The sequence below is a fragment of the Barbus barbus genome, assembly GCF_936440315.1.
Source record: "Barbus barbus genome assembly, chromosome: 25".
NCBI lineage: Eukaryota > Metazoa > Chordata > Actinopteri > Cypriniformes > Cyprinidae > Barbus > Barbus barbus.
Genome location: NC_136753.1, coordinates 16,017,346 through 16,032,782, shown reverse-complemented (window position 1 = coordinate 16,032,782; position 15,437 = coordinate 16,017,346). Strand labels below are relative to the sequence as shown.

General features: G+C 36.2%; 1 protein-coding gene across 2 annotated transcripts in view; it reads left to right on the top strand.

Moving 5' to 3' along the window:
* The window catches only part of LOC306845136 (transmembrane protein 131-like), a 41,804-nt gene that overhangs the window by 9,871 nt on the left and 16,496 nt on the right, over window positions 1-15,437 (top strand). For both annotated transcript variants that reach the window (XM_079377738.1, XM_079377737.1), the window contains exons 2-6: window positions 3,284-3,345; window positions 6,297-6,337; window positions 11,113-11,181; window positions 12,583-12,703; window positions 15,295-15,411. In XM_079377738.1, coding sequence (XP_079233864.1) covers window positions 3,284-3,345; window positions 6,297-6,337; window positions 11,113-11,181; window positions 12,583-12,703; window positions 15,295-15,411 — 410 coding nt within the window. The remainder of the gene's footprint in view (window positions 1-3,283; window positions 3,346-6,296; window positions 6,338-11,112; window positions 11,182-12,582; window positions 12,704-15,294; window positions 15,412-15,437) is intronic.

The following is a 15,437-nucleotide window of genomic DNA, read 5'->3' as shown; positions in this document are numbered from 1 at the left end:
AAGACCAAGCGCTCGATCGTTAGAGCGTCAACGAATCTTTCTACAGCGTCGCCGGCGGCGGTGTGAACGCACAGTTAGGGCTTCTGTACTTTTTTTGACTGGATAGTTAAAAAATGCCTATACCAGTTTGAAATAATAATTGGGAAATTCCCTTTTTTTGTTTCGCAGAGATCTATACTTGGCAATGGACGTGACGGATCGTTATCGTTATCGTTATGTATTTGGCCGATAACCCGTTGTTACAGAAATATATATCCCAATAGGGCTGCACGATTAATCGAAAAAAATCACGATCTCGATTCATACATAAATGCGATCTCATTTCTAAATGACAGCGATTCACTTCCGTGTATTTCCCTGCATTCAGATCATGCTGTATTCACGCGTTATTGGTCACACTCACACAGTAACAAAACACTATTAATTCACCAATCAATCATAAATCTCGATCACTTTTCTCCTCTCCCTCATTGGCCACGTTCCACTGTCACTCACGTGACGTGTAACAAGGCGGCAGACCTAAACGGAGTCAATAGGCGCGTTCGCAGAATGATCACTGCTTCAACGGGGCGTCAGCATCAATGCTTGATGGAGGGCGTGTCTGAAGCTTGGTGCTGACCAGAGCCGTTGAGAAACAGAGTTGCGACACGCTTTGATCTCGCCGCTGCGCGGTCACGTGGTTCACGGAGCTCTCAATAGTTCCAAACAACTCCGTGCTGTCCATAGGTTTGTATGGGATTAATCGGGTCAGACAACAACAACGGGTATTTGCAGCATTTTCCGGCAAATATGAACACAAAACGTCCATTGATTAATTTAATATACTGATAGTAGCATTTTGTCTGTGGAGTTTAATGGAAATAATATTAATGGGTTTTTCTTGTTTAACTATGGAGTAAAAACATAGTACAATGCAACACACAGGATAAGGCGGTTACATTTCTTTGTATGCAAAGTATAATGTAAACTGCTTAATAAAGATTGGAGACTTGAGGCCTGACTTTGTGTGTTTTTGTGTTACACTTATTCCTGTGGATGTGTAGACCAATGATGAAATAAATTATGATTATTTAAAGAGTATAAGAAATCTAATCAGTATGCAAAATGTGTTATTGTATTAATATATATTTCTTCATCTATGGTCACCTATTATTCACATTTTAATACAATATTGTTAAAATAAAAGATACAATATGGATACACAAGTGAATATCAATGAATGCTAGAACAATGCTAGAAATGGTTTTAGCCATTTAAAAAAAAAAACATCTAAAGACATCTTTTTCGCCACCATCTGACTAATTAATACTAGCACTTACCTATTCTATTTATTTATTTCTATTTATTAAAAAACAAATCATTGCTATGTTAACTGTGCTAGACTAACTGAGACTTGTATTTTGTTGCTCTTTCGTTGGTCTGGTTGCTTCTACATTGTAAGTTGCTTTGGCTAAAAGCGTCTGCTAAATGTAAATGAAAACAAAATAAAATTTAAGTTTTGCAAATACTTAAAAATAAAAAAGGCAACCAACTGTATTCATCAAAATATTTAATTATATAATATATCCACGTTATCTAACTGCAAATATAGCATATACTGCCTATTTTCTAAAAATAAACATTAACTATAACACGTTTCATAAAATACAACTACTGGTCAGATTTCCGAGAGGTAAACTAGTGGGTTAAAATGGCAAAAAATGCTGTAAGTTCCTCAAATTTCTGGCGACTGTGCTTGAGAAGCATTGAAATGAATGGGCTTCAATGCTGAAACTATCGGTTGTTTGGAAGTATTGGCTGCTCCATGACACGCTTTACTTCCGCATTCCTAAGTGTTTACTTCCGCATTCCTATGGAAGGCTATGGGAGTGTCGCAACTCTGTTTCTCAACGGCTCTGGTGCTGACGCGCCGTCATAGTGATGACAGCCAATCACATACTTTTCTGGTGCTGCATGAACGGGATTGGCTAGCATCTGCGCTAGTGTATTTGCATAAGGCAATCTGATTGGCTGACGCCTGCGTTGGCGCTTAAAGTTGAAAAGTTTTCAACTTCTGCCGCATGCAACGTCAGTGAAGCAATTCAGTTCGGCAATGCTTGATGTCACTCCATTCAAAGTAAACGAGAGGCGTTGACGCTGACGTTTTTTTTTTTTTGTACTTGAGTGCAATACATTTTGGTTGAAAAAATGAGAATCGTGTAAGAGAATCGTGATCTCAATTCCCATGGAGAAAAATCGGATTCACATTTTAGCAAGAATCGTGCAGCCCTATATCCCAATGTATAGTTATCGGCAATGCTGATATATATTGGATTTATGCAGCCCACAGTTATTGGTTGATTCCTCCTTTCCCAAATATAAAAATGATGGGAATTGGTCCAGTTGACACTTAACTCAAGATTTAATTAATGTTTGTTGATGAAGTGGACTCTGCACCTCTCTTAGTTAATTATATGATGTAACATGATGTGGTGTGGGAAGTAATGCGTGTTTTCTGTACCTCTGAAAGTGTATACGAGGGAGCGTGACTGGCCTCTATCACTATAAACTTCACTAGAGTTACAGAACTGCAGACTAATAATAGCACTGCAAGTATACTGACATGAAGCCAAATATGAGAACTCCGCAGCTCTGGGAGGACTTGCCATTAGCCATCTGTAAAAAATCTGCTTCTGCTCAGAGGGTTTCTGATGTTATGTTTTAGTATAGGCGCATGAAAAAATTCATTAGGTTGACAATATGGATGTCCCTACACGCTTTTACGGTTGACTTATCTATATTTTGTGCCCATACTTGTGCATTAACTGTCATCAGTGGTTTCCTGTTTGAAGGATATTGATATTACATTGATGAAGCTACTAACATAAAAACATCTGAAATCAGATTGAGGTAAACTTCACGTTGACCACATCCATTTCTGACATTTCCATTTCTGATTTGCTTGCTTTTTTGCTGTTTCCTGGCCTCAAAAATAGCTTCCAGGAAGCCGTGGCAACCATAGCATCTCTTACATAGTAATGCATGAGACAGTAAAACTATACGGTTCTTCAAAGTCCTCAATTAACAGCTCACTCGAGACAAATCCAGACAGTGAATGATCGCAAAATGACTGTAATGATTCCCTGTCTCTTCAGTCTTTTGTGTTGTCTGATGAGTAATTGTGTTCAAATCTGATACACTCCCAGAGAGCCTCTTGCACACACTGGGAACTCAAATCATCAACCTGCATGGCATTGTTTGCTGATATCCAAACCTCATGGGAATTTTCTGTTTCTGTCTACAGCTTTCATACAGTCAGACAACATCCTGGAGGTACTACACTTTGGGGAAGGAGGCCTCTTGCAGGTACGTTTTTGTGACTGATAGCTGATAGCTTGAAGCTTGCATTGCAGTGTCAAGGCCGTAGGAAATTCCTCAAACACCATTTTTGGATGAGCTGTGACTACACTGAATACCACAAAGCTTCATGTTGTCAATAAATTATGAAATAATTACGGATGTCACTATTAGTGGATGATACTGGATTCCTTTATTTGAAAGGTAGTGAGACAATCCACAGAAAAGAGTTCAATTAAAAAAAAATTGTTACCACAGTTGTTCAATTTCATATTTTAATAGTAATATTACTATTAGTTACCTTTAATTTTATGTAAGTAATATAGTACATGCACTGCCACTGAAATTGTAGAGTGTGATGAGCTGAAAAAAAAAAAGTAGCACACCATCTTTTTTGCTTCGTCTGGATACGCAAGCATACAAAGCAAAGCATTTGATTCCGTCTTTTGAACAAACTGATGATCTTAGGCCTAAATGATCATTAAATCTGTGTGAGCAGTTATTGATTTAGCATCTGGGTAACTTACTAAACTGAAAGTTCAAAACGTACTGAACTTTGTTTTGTCTCACTTTCTGTGTCTGTAAGAGTTAAATCAGCATAATTAGTATAATCAGTATAATTTATTTTTTGAAAACAAACTAATTATTATAATAGTATAATTTTGTGTATAGGCAGGTATGTTGAGGGTGGAACTTTGTTCTTCCTTTTCTGCAAAAACAGTTCTGTAGGAAATGATTATTTACACATAAAACAATTATTTAAATTACAAATAAATTGATACTCCAGTTGTCTATCATTTAGTTGTTACTCAAGGTTAAAGGTGGGGTATGTAATTTTTCAAAAATGCTTTTGAGTCGGGGCTGAGTACCAAAACAAACTTGTAGCCAATCAGCAGTAAGGGGCATGTCTACTCATGATATGAAGGAGAGAGCGTTCAATGAACAGCCGAGCCGAGTGACAGAAAGATAGTGATGGCGGATAAAAAACAAAAGTGGAAAAATGTCTGCGGAACGATAAGGCAAGAAGTAGGACCCGTGTAAATATCGGATCAGCTTTCCAGCGCTGGAGAGAACTCAAGGAGCGGAAGGCCTGCGATCAGACGCTGAGGTTGCGCATTAGAGACAAATATGGCAGGCTTCATTGTACAGAATATGTGCTGTGAGACACCTGCGCATAGATATGCTTATTTCTGCTGTTTGGAATGTATCTAATAGATGCATGAAACGCATACTGACAGACTTTTGCGTGCGATTTGTGCTTTTTTGTCCTGAAACTCGCAGCTGCGGTTAAATGCACTGCATTATGATACGAAATTGATGTAAACAGTCAGTTTTCAGAACAGGACAAAACATCTGATATGTGGAAATAGATCTGTGCATTAGTGTGAATGCAGTCTATTAAAGCTGTCAGTGTCTATGATCTCATCAGTAATAATCAAATGGCAATAATGCTGAGGAATCTGTAAACTTGTGATACTTAAAGCACTCCCAGATACTGAAAGTGTTTTTTGTTCATCACTTGTAATCATCTTTTCCCCCTTTATTACTTTATATTTGCTTGTATGTTTTGAAGCTATATTTACTTTTAATTCTTAGCAATAATTAATTAATTATATATTAATTAATGTTAATTAACATAATTATTTCAAAAAGTAGCTTGCTTGTATAATTTAATAAAAATGCACAAAATAAATTTGATATAATCGTGATGCATCGGGATATCGAATTGAATCGAATCGTTGACATGATAACCGTAATCGAATTGAATCGTGAAACCAGTGCCGATTCACACCCCTACCGGACGCCGCGCACCGCAACAGCTAAAGTCTGCCCACATTGGACACGATAAAGCGACCGTTGAAAATCATGTGAAATTTGTGTCAGTACGTCATAAATAGAACGCGGCAGCAGTTCTCTGTCGGAGATTTGTTACGCCATGCAGCATCCAGTGTAGACACTGGGTGTGTCTCAATCAGCTCCTGAGCTCGTGAATCAGTTGATCGTGTACAAAAATTAGGTCACTGGTAAGTTCTCTGACTCACTGCACGTTGGGACAGTGATAACTCGAATTCCAGTGACATGATTAAGTACAGCGTCAACGGACAACATTGTAGAACGTCACCACTTGAATTAATAAACAACAGACAGGACCGATCTTTTTTTTCATTCTCTTTAAACACATCGTTTTGCTTTGTTTCACAGAACTAATCGTTGCCTGGGTTGCGTAGATTACGTATGTGTGGGGCAGAGCTATCAGGGGTAGGGGTGTGTTTGTTTTGGTGATTTCAAATATCAACATTGGCTTCCAGAAATCGCTTACTCCACCTTTAATGAGAGATTTTGCAACAGTTTTAAAGGCTTTATCAATTTATATATTTTAACAAGTCTCTGTAAAGGCTTCTTTATCTCTTCTAGTACTGTATGTGTCATTCTTTGCAGTACTATTCATGGTTTATTAGGCTTTAAAAGGTGTGACAGCCTAAACGATGTTATCAAATGCATTTAATTGCCCAATAAACTATTTTCCAATAATAGAAAATATCTAAACCACTTTTAAAGCATAGCTGTAATAGTGCCTTGAATGGGACTATGAACTCTATGTTCTTAGTGGTTTTGTTTACATGTCAGTTTGGACTTTTGTGGAAATGTTGAGGTTTATAAATAGGCTAGACCGTACTCCCCATCCGGCTGTGTCCATCGTATTTTAGCCCTACAGAAGTGAACCTCAGTGAGAACCTCTCTAAGGCCGTCTTCTGAGAGTTTAACACAAACTCAGTGTACTCAAACAGTAGCCCATAGATATAGCAAGATCCTTGTCCAAAGAATAGACTTTAACAGTTTGGTTAGATATGTTTGACCTAAACGGTCTGTCATTATAACCTGCTCTATCTGCTTTAAATGTTCTGCATGTTAGTACTACTAACTTTTAAAGGCTAATTTAATTTCTTTTCTTCTTACAGACAGAGTCTGATATTGATCTTAGCTCATATCATCAAAAGAGGTAAGGTTTAAACTTTCATACACCCAGAGATTTTCTGCATGCATCGTTTTGTATGTGCTTGGCCAGAGTCAGCATGTGGTTTATATTAGATTGCCCCAAGAATTTTGTTCAGTACTTTTGTTCAGTTCAACATTTGTTCAGTACTTAACGAGACGCGTGAACTAAAAACTCCCTCTAAAGACGTTCCTGTGCTCAAGGAACAACAAATTGAGCAAAAAATACAAGTGTCACAAGTTGTCATTTCGCATTTCAAATGATTGAATCAGATTCAGATACTTTTGGCAGTCATTGGCTTTCACTAAATTGTCGCAAAGTGGAGCGAAGAGAATGAATGAATCAATGAATGAATTTTTCTTTGCTGTGGCATTTTAAGTACTTCAGCAGTGATTTTACTCTTTGGATAAGAGGTAAATTAGGTAATTATCTTCCATCCTAACATCTCTCATAGCGAGTTTATGAAGTTACACAACACTGTCTTTTAAGTTTGTAAGCAGAGGAACTGGTATGAAAGAGGAATGACTCTGACGGAAAGGTTACTATTTTTCTTAAAAGACCAGAGGAATTTTGATGTGCACATTACTTTTTATAAGTTAGAAGTTATTTCAGACTTGTTTTGAACTAGATCAAGTTTTTGTGTACTAGGTGGTTTATTCATTTGCTCAACCTACCAAAGCTTTCCCAGGGCTCGCAAAATCGCTAGCCCGACGTCCTGGGGCTATTGCTTTTTCCAGTCGGGCTACCAAAATGTATCACTGCCCGGCCCGACGGGCTACCTTAAAATACAGGGCTCCCGCAGGTCCTTAAAAACTCTTCAATTTAGATGCATCAAACTTAAGGCCATAAGTTTTAAAAACGTTAAATGGTATTAGAAATGTCTTAATTATAATTTCAAGAGGTCTTACAGTTGGGGACGGAAAGACAAGAATGGCGACATGGCAATGATGTCATTGAATAAATATGAGCGCTGCACTTTTCAAATCAAAACACAACACGGATGTCTTTATGTTGTGAACGTATCAGAAGGGAAGCGACTGTCCTCAGAAACGTATCTTTGGCATTTTCATTTCATCTTACCTATAACGCCTGATAAAGCAGCGTTTATGAGCGCGGGAGGTGCTGCTTTGTGTACTGGAAACCACTATAGGCCTATTCAGCCGCTCCTAAAGCGCCAATAAGCCTTTCTTGCTGTTTATAGTCAGATCAATGCAAATATCGACCATTGTTTTTAAGCAGCAAGCACAGAGTTGTAAATGAGAAAGCAGTTAATGTGCCTTCTAAAAATCTAATATTTATTCGTTTTAATTTAACATAATAATTTATATGCTTGATTTATCCCTTTTCATAAAAATGGTCTAAGGCTGAAATGCTGTTGTATAAGATTTGTTTTTGTGAAAACCTGTATCTGAACTGTAAATCATGCAATTTTATGGCTTAATACTGTATGTTACCATAGAGGTTGTCCAACCCCATCATACAATGTTCATTTTTCTTGTGCAGCTCTTAAAATGGGTCATAAATTGCCTTAAATTTATTTGTTTAAAATTCTGCAGATACTTGCTGTTGATATTTGTGTATTGAAAATATTTTTGATCGACAATTAGACTCCTATCTGATTTTCTATATTTAAAAAATGTTTTTTTATTTTTTATTTGGGCTAGTTAAATAAATTTTCGGGCTACCAAAATCTGAAGAGTACCTGCCCGAAGGGCCACCAGGGATTTTGAAACTTTGCTAGCCCTGCTTTCCAGCTTGAAGTATTGGCCAGCCTACTTGTCTGCATATGCTAGTGGTGGCTGGATTTAATTGGCCGATTGTCTGCATTGACTCGTCATCTCAGCTGCAGGAGGACACACCCTTAGTCGACACATCAGCATGTTGCATACAGTTTAGCGGGCATGCCCAAGTGTAGCACAAGTGAGGAAGCAAGCAAACACTTTTTTGTGTATTTTTATTACAAAAATTCAAGATTCAAGAGTTTTATTTGTCACATACACAATTGTATGTGACAAATAAATGTATATCTTTGTGATCTAGTGTTAATAGGCTTTGAGTGTTTCCTCTTTCTGATGGATAGATTGATTTTCTGTTGTTTTTTCAGACCTAGTATTGAACTTTGTGTCTATTGATAGTGGTGTTTTTATTGCAGCTCTTCAGTTTTTTTAAAGCACATCACCATACACACATACTGCAGTTGGGAAGTGGTTGACACTGTTTTAGCTGTGTTAAGGACTTTCTTGCAGCTTTTTTATGTGGTTTGTGCCACCAGACCAGTTAGCCTAGTTAATGCCTTGACACTCTTTTTATTTGATCACAAGGCATTAACTATATCTGATCACACTCCACTAAAACATTGCATGACACACTGACATGTTTTATGGCTCCTTAAAATGGCAAATTAATCTGCTGGTGGTGTGTAACTCACCCTTTAGCTCTCTTCTAGTTCATTATGACACTGCTTATGCTGACACTGTTTGAGTCAGGCTTTAAAATCATCCACATTAGTTCATAACAGTGTTTGTGTTATCCTTAAGCTGCAGCAGAGAGATTCACAAGATACAGGCTTTATTTCTCGCGAACACATTGCTGTGCAACTTGATGTGCCACTTTCTGTTGTTAATCCACAAATATGCAGCGAGTCTTGCTACTATGAAACGATGTCTTTAGTCAAGTGGCATGACTAATTTGTCTGTCACTCTGACACTCTCAGGGTTGGAGAGCGGTTATGAGTTCATTTTAGTGGTTTAACATAAGCTTTGCCTCGTACAGAAATTTGGGTCCTTGAGTCAAACTGTTTTAGAATGTTACCCCTCTATGAAAAACATTAGTTATACTGCCAGTGGAGTGAGTGTGATGAATGGATCTATTGTAGAGTTGCACTCAGATCAAAGTGTTGAGTCTGTTGTCTGTCTAGACATAATGATAATATAGTAACAGTAATTTGTTATAGTATTGTTGTATGTTAAGTTATACTATAGTTATACTATATACTAAAATATTGTTTAAATCAATAATTAAATAATAAGTGGTAATATTCATTTATCAAATCAGTAAAAATAAATAAATATAATACTCCCATAAAATCAACCAACTCCTGGGGTCCTATAAAATCTGTTTTATTTTTTCCCAAATTCCATTTGAGTTTTTTTCTAAATTCCGTTTTCATTTTTTCTGGATACTGTTTTTTTTTTCTTCTAGACACTGCTTTAATGCTTAAATAAAAATGTATTAATCAAAAGGCATTTTTAATTAATTGAAATCATGTAACATTATTATTAAACAGCATTTTATTACATTTTATTTTTACCAAATTCTGTTTTCCATGAATTTCCTTGATTCCATTTATGGTTTCATTAAATTAATAATCAAAAACCTCTCTAATTAATTGACTTTTCTGGTAAATATTCCTTTAAAAATAATGTTTTCACAATTTTATCATTAGTTGTAGTATTATAGTACTATTATTATATTAAGTAATATTTTTGCCATGGTTTCTTCAAGTTATACCAAACATTTTATTTGACAAGTTGCTGTGAAAGACCCTAAAGTTTCTGTTTGTATATGTATGTCACGTTTCTGTTTGTATGTGATATGATTTTGATGTATCCATCCAAAATTTGGCAAATTGTGACAATGCGTTATACACACAATTCCGTTTTTATGACTAGATTCTGCGAATCCGTCCGCATTTTCCACATCATGGAAATCATAGGATCCTAAACACCTAATTTCAAAGGAGTTTCAAAGCATTTTCTTCCTTAGTTGTGGCTAACTAAGGGTGTATTCACACCAGGAAAGTCCACTAGTTCACTTGCTTTGGTCCAGACTAAATACAATGTTGATTTTTGTTTGTTTGTTTGTTTGTTTATTTGTTTGTTTTTGTTTGGTGTGGTTCGCTTTCACACAGCCCTTTTTGCAAGTGAACCAGAAATTGTAAACGCAACCACATGTGTGCTAACGTCATCCATTCATTGGTTCATCCATTCAACCATACCAGAGTTTGTTTGGTCCACACCAGAGTGCGATTGGTGTATTCACACCTGCCAAAAAGATCCGCAGCAAGGGGGAAAACAAACTTGAGTTTGATTCAGTCGAACCAAACAAGATAGGTGTGAATACACCCTAATTCACTTTAGCCTCCCTGTGTCAGTTTTTCCATGATCTTTGAATGAACAAAATCAACAATTCATGCTTAAGCTATTTTTGAAGTGAGTTTGCAAATGCATGCTAAAAAGCATTTCTATCTGTTCAAAACAATGACAATAACTTAGGCCACATTTGTTGGTTACACCCTGATATCTGACCTGAGGGACCATATCATTTATCAGAGGTTAATTTCATTATTTTGTCTGCCAACTGCAAAATCTTGCCAATATACGAGGAGGTAAGCATTAAATGAAATATGGTACAATGGGGAGGGGAGTGGTATTATTACTTCAGACTCTCAAAAAAATGTATGCGTGAATGTGGTTTGGTGTTTGGTCCAACTCTTCGAGTCAAAGGTTTGCCCAGTGGAAGCATATTTCACCTGAACTTTTAATGTTTGGTGTAAACCTGATGCTTCCATGCCAGACAAAGCCTATTTGTTACTGTGTATGTGTAAGTGTGGGTGTATCTTTCTTTTTGCCTGAAGAAAAATAGAGAGGCATCATTTGATCCTCGACAGGCCATGTTATGGTGTGTTTTTGGGGGAAGAAAAAAAAAGCACATTGGCTTCCAAGAAATAGTGTCTCTCACCGTCTCCCCCTCATTTACAGTGTTTCCTCTTTCTCTTGCAGTGCGTCCTCTCAGCGGGGGAACAGCAGACCCATACGCTTTGAGCCTCCAATGTTGGACTTTCATGAACAGTAAGTCAACTCTCACCGGTTAGGTTTTGAGATTTTAAAGCAGTGACAGCTCTGTCCTACAGTATCACATGAAATTGAAACATCTAAAATGCACTTTTCCCCCCTAATTATTACGTAGTTTTTGTTACGTATATAAACTGTGATTTGGAAATTAAAAGACTAGTCACAACACTTACAGCTTACAAATGTAAATAAAAATAATATAATATAATTCAGTGTTATAATATAGTGTAATATAATATATTTAATCTGCAGTTTTCCTGTTGGCTTAGCATCACTTAGTTTCAACTGAATAAAGGAAAACATTTTTTCCTCAATAGCTTCGAATTGGAGCTATATATAACAAGCTATATATAATACTGTACACCGATTACAACATTTCCGTCAGGTGACCTATTCTAAGAATCGCTGGATGGTTTTCTACAGAAGTTTTAAAATATTTTTTGTTGTATTATTGCACTGTTATTTTATGTACTTTTATATGTACTTTAGTATGTGTCATTTAAAGAAGCTGAGTGCCAACACCCATCCCTGCCTCATTAGATGCATTAGTTTTATTAGCTCACTCCCTGTGCAGCCAGCAGGTCAGGTGATCTCAACAGCTTCTCACTCAATAAGCATTGCTTTCAGAAGTGATCACTCCTATGCTCTATAAAGCCTTTAAATTTGTAGTCCGGAAGAGAATGAGCTTTTTTACACAAGGGTTCACTTGGGGATTTCTTATGGGTTTCTATAATAGCAGTGTTCGATTTATACATAAAATGAAGTCTGTGGTTTATATTACTTGAAAAAACATTATTGTTTTGATCTAAAATATAAATGAAGAAAGGCACTCATAAACATGGGTGAACCCACTGTAAAAAGTTTTGAAGAAGTTATTCTTGAGAGCTTTGTTTTCCCTTCTATGTGCCATACATAGTTGTCATTTATACATGTTGGAATGCACTGTCAGTGTGTGGAGTTGTAAAACAAGCTTTCTATATTGCCCTCACAAATAATGGGCGTATGAGATTTTCTGCCAATTTTCTACAAGATAACTCCTACTTCACTCCTCTTTAACTTCCTATGGAGTCATTGCACAGCCTTGATCAGGCCAATCTCTCTCTCACTAGCATCAAGCAGTAGAACCTCTGATAAATTAGCTCATTCATATCTTGTACTTTAATGTCATAGCATGTTCAGTAAACAGTTTATCTGACTGTTTAACAAGTCTTTTCTATATTTTTGATTGAGCAAATTAGGTTTTTAACAAACTTTGATCTTGTTTTTAGTGCTTATACTTGTATGTACTTTCTTATTTATACTTGCACATATGTGATAAATGGGAATGAGCCACCTCAGATGCTGAATAGATTTATTTATTTTCCTGGATGCTAAATATTTTTTTGTCTCTATCCACAGGCCAGTTGGAATGCCAAAAATGGAAAAAGTTTACTTGCACAATCCAAGTTCAGAAGAAATAAGTTTAATATCAATATCAGCAACTACATCACATTTTCATGCATCCTTTTTTCAGAATAGGGTAAGTATGATTTTTATGAAATTTAATGTAAAAAAAAAAACTATTTCAAATGAATACTGTTCGTATGAAGTACTCAAAAATTCTGAAAACATTATAACAGTTTCCAAAAAAATATTAAGCAGCACAATTGTATTCCACATTGATGATACATTTTATTTTTTTATGATTTATGAAGCATCATGAAACACTGAATACTGGCGGAATGGCTGCTGTATTTTTATTTCAGCATTTATTTCATATTTCACAGAATTATTTTTACAGTGTTTTTGATCAAATTAATTTAGCCCTGGTGAACAAGTTTCATAAACATTAAAAAAATCCTGACCCTAAACTTTTGAATGGTAGTCTATTTATCACAGAAAGACTCAAATTTTGATCTACAAAGTACTGAGACAGTTGTGACTTCCTGTTCAAAACTAGCACAAAAGAACAAAGGAAATGTTCTTTTAGCTCGTGTGCCAGCTGCTGGACGTGTGTGGTAAAACCTCATCTTATTGTTTGGCATGGGAGACGACATGCATAAATGTCTGAGCTCACACCAAAGCTCATCTGATGAAGACCTCAGTGAAGACACCTCTTTGTTTTGTATATTTCTGATGTGTGGAAGGAGTCACTGACCATCACCCTTACACACATTCACGTCAGTAAAACAGCAGGACGTTGGCCTCACTGAAACTTCTAATTAAAGCTTTTAGTGTGTGTGTGTGTGTGTGTGTGCTCACACTCTAGGCGGTTATAAATTAAACACATCCCACCTGTTTCTGACACCTGCATAAATCAGCTCCTCTGCCCTGGCTAATGGCTTGTGGCTAACCAGACTCGACATCAGCCGTCGTAAACTCAGTGTACTCTTGGGTACCCAAGGTTACAACCCGTTTTAACATCCATTTTGGATGACGCATTTGAAATAGGATGATGCTAAAAACAAGTGTAAACTGGGTCCAAAGTAGGGGTGTGCGATATGACGATTTTTGATCGTGGACGATAAAAATGTCTCCACGATCTGCTTTTGGAGAAATATCGTAGTATCTGTCTACAGCGCACATTATATCAGTTACAGCTCTGGTGCTGCCGTATCAAGATACTGTACAATGAGACATACATTCACATCGGTGTTAACTCAGCAGTGGAGTTACTCTCACGGGACACTGCACTTATTCGCAATCACAAAATTACATTATTTGCGTGTGTTTTAAAGCCTTGCCGGTTAAACTTTTCATTCATGCGCTGGTCTGACGTGCGCTTTTTCTGAAGTGTGCGTACTAAAACGCCTGTCTAACAGTGCCTGATTACTCAACTAAGTTATCTTTTGAGCTAATACTGTCAAAACACAAAAGGTTTACATATAGACTCAGTTGGTTATGTCCAAAATGAAAGTAAACAGTTGAGAGAGAAACGGATGCGTGCCTGTATATTAGATACGTGCAGGTCTTAAACTTAAAGGGACAGTACTAAACATGCTGCCGACTGTCATTAAAGGGATAGTTCACCCTACAATTTAAATTCTGTCATTATTTACTCACTCACGTTGTCCCAAACCTGTATTAATTTCTTTCTAGTGCTAAACACAAAAAGATATTTTGAAGAATCTGGGTAACCAAACAGTTGTTGGTCCACATTGACTTTGATAGCAGGAAAAAAATACTATGGAAGTCACTGTGGACCAGCAACTGTGTTTGGGTTTCCACGTTCTTCAAAATAGCGTTTATGTTCAGCAGAAGAAAGAAACTCATTCAGGTTTAAAACTAATTTTGAGTAAATGATGGTATGAATATAAAACACTGACAGAATCGACAGACAGATGATAGAATTTGTATTCTTTAATGTTAAAACAGCAAAACACAAAGAGAAAAAAATGAACTCACTACTCTTGACTGAAAAAAATACAGTTGCTTTAATATGAATCAATCAATATGGTGTTTTATTTTTTATATTTGTTCATTCAATTTATTGAATGCTCCTGCTAAATATGCCTATTGTACCTGAAAATAAAGCACTGTTTGTTTTATTTGTATATTGTGTATTTGTAATGTGTATCTTTGTTCTTATTTTTTAATAACAAACAAAATACTGACAAAGATTTTTATCTTCGCCCACTTTGGCCTAAATATTCTTTTTTATATTTTGTTACCTTGAAAGGCTTTGTCTTTATAATAAGGAAATTAGTTTGGCTGTACTGCTCAGACAAAATAGTAAAACCAACATGACAAAGAATCGTAATATTTGTAATAGAAATCATGATATGATATTTTTGCCATATCGCCCACCCCTCGTCCAAAGCATTTTTTTAGCATCATCCACTTCAGCCACGTTAATAGGTGGTAAAAAATGCATTTGCAGCAAGCTAAAAACATCACGTTTACTTTTAGATTCATATAAAATATAAACATAAAAATAATGTGCCTACTTTTATTTATTTTAAATTATTTAAATTATTTGTTTTAAATAATTGCTTATAGATTTTTCATTTTTATTTACAAATTTTGTTATATTTGTTATTGTTTATGCACAGACCGACAAAGTGAGTGATATGTATGGAGTGATGTATGTAATCTTGCATAAATGTAACACATTCCATCATTTATTTACAGATAATTCCACCTGGAGGCAACACCTCATTTGATGTGGTGTTTCTAGCTCGAGTAGTAGGGAATGTAGAAAATACCTTATTTATTAACACATCGCATCATGGAGTGTTTACATACCAGGTACATTTCATGCACTTAAAGCTTTT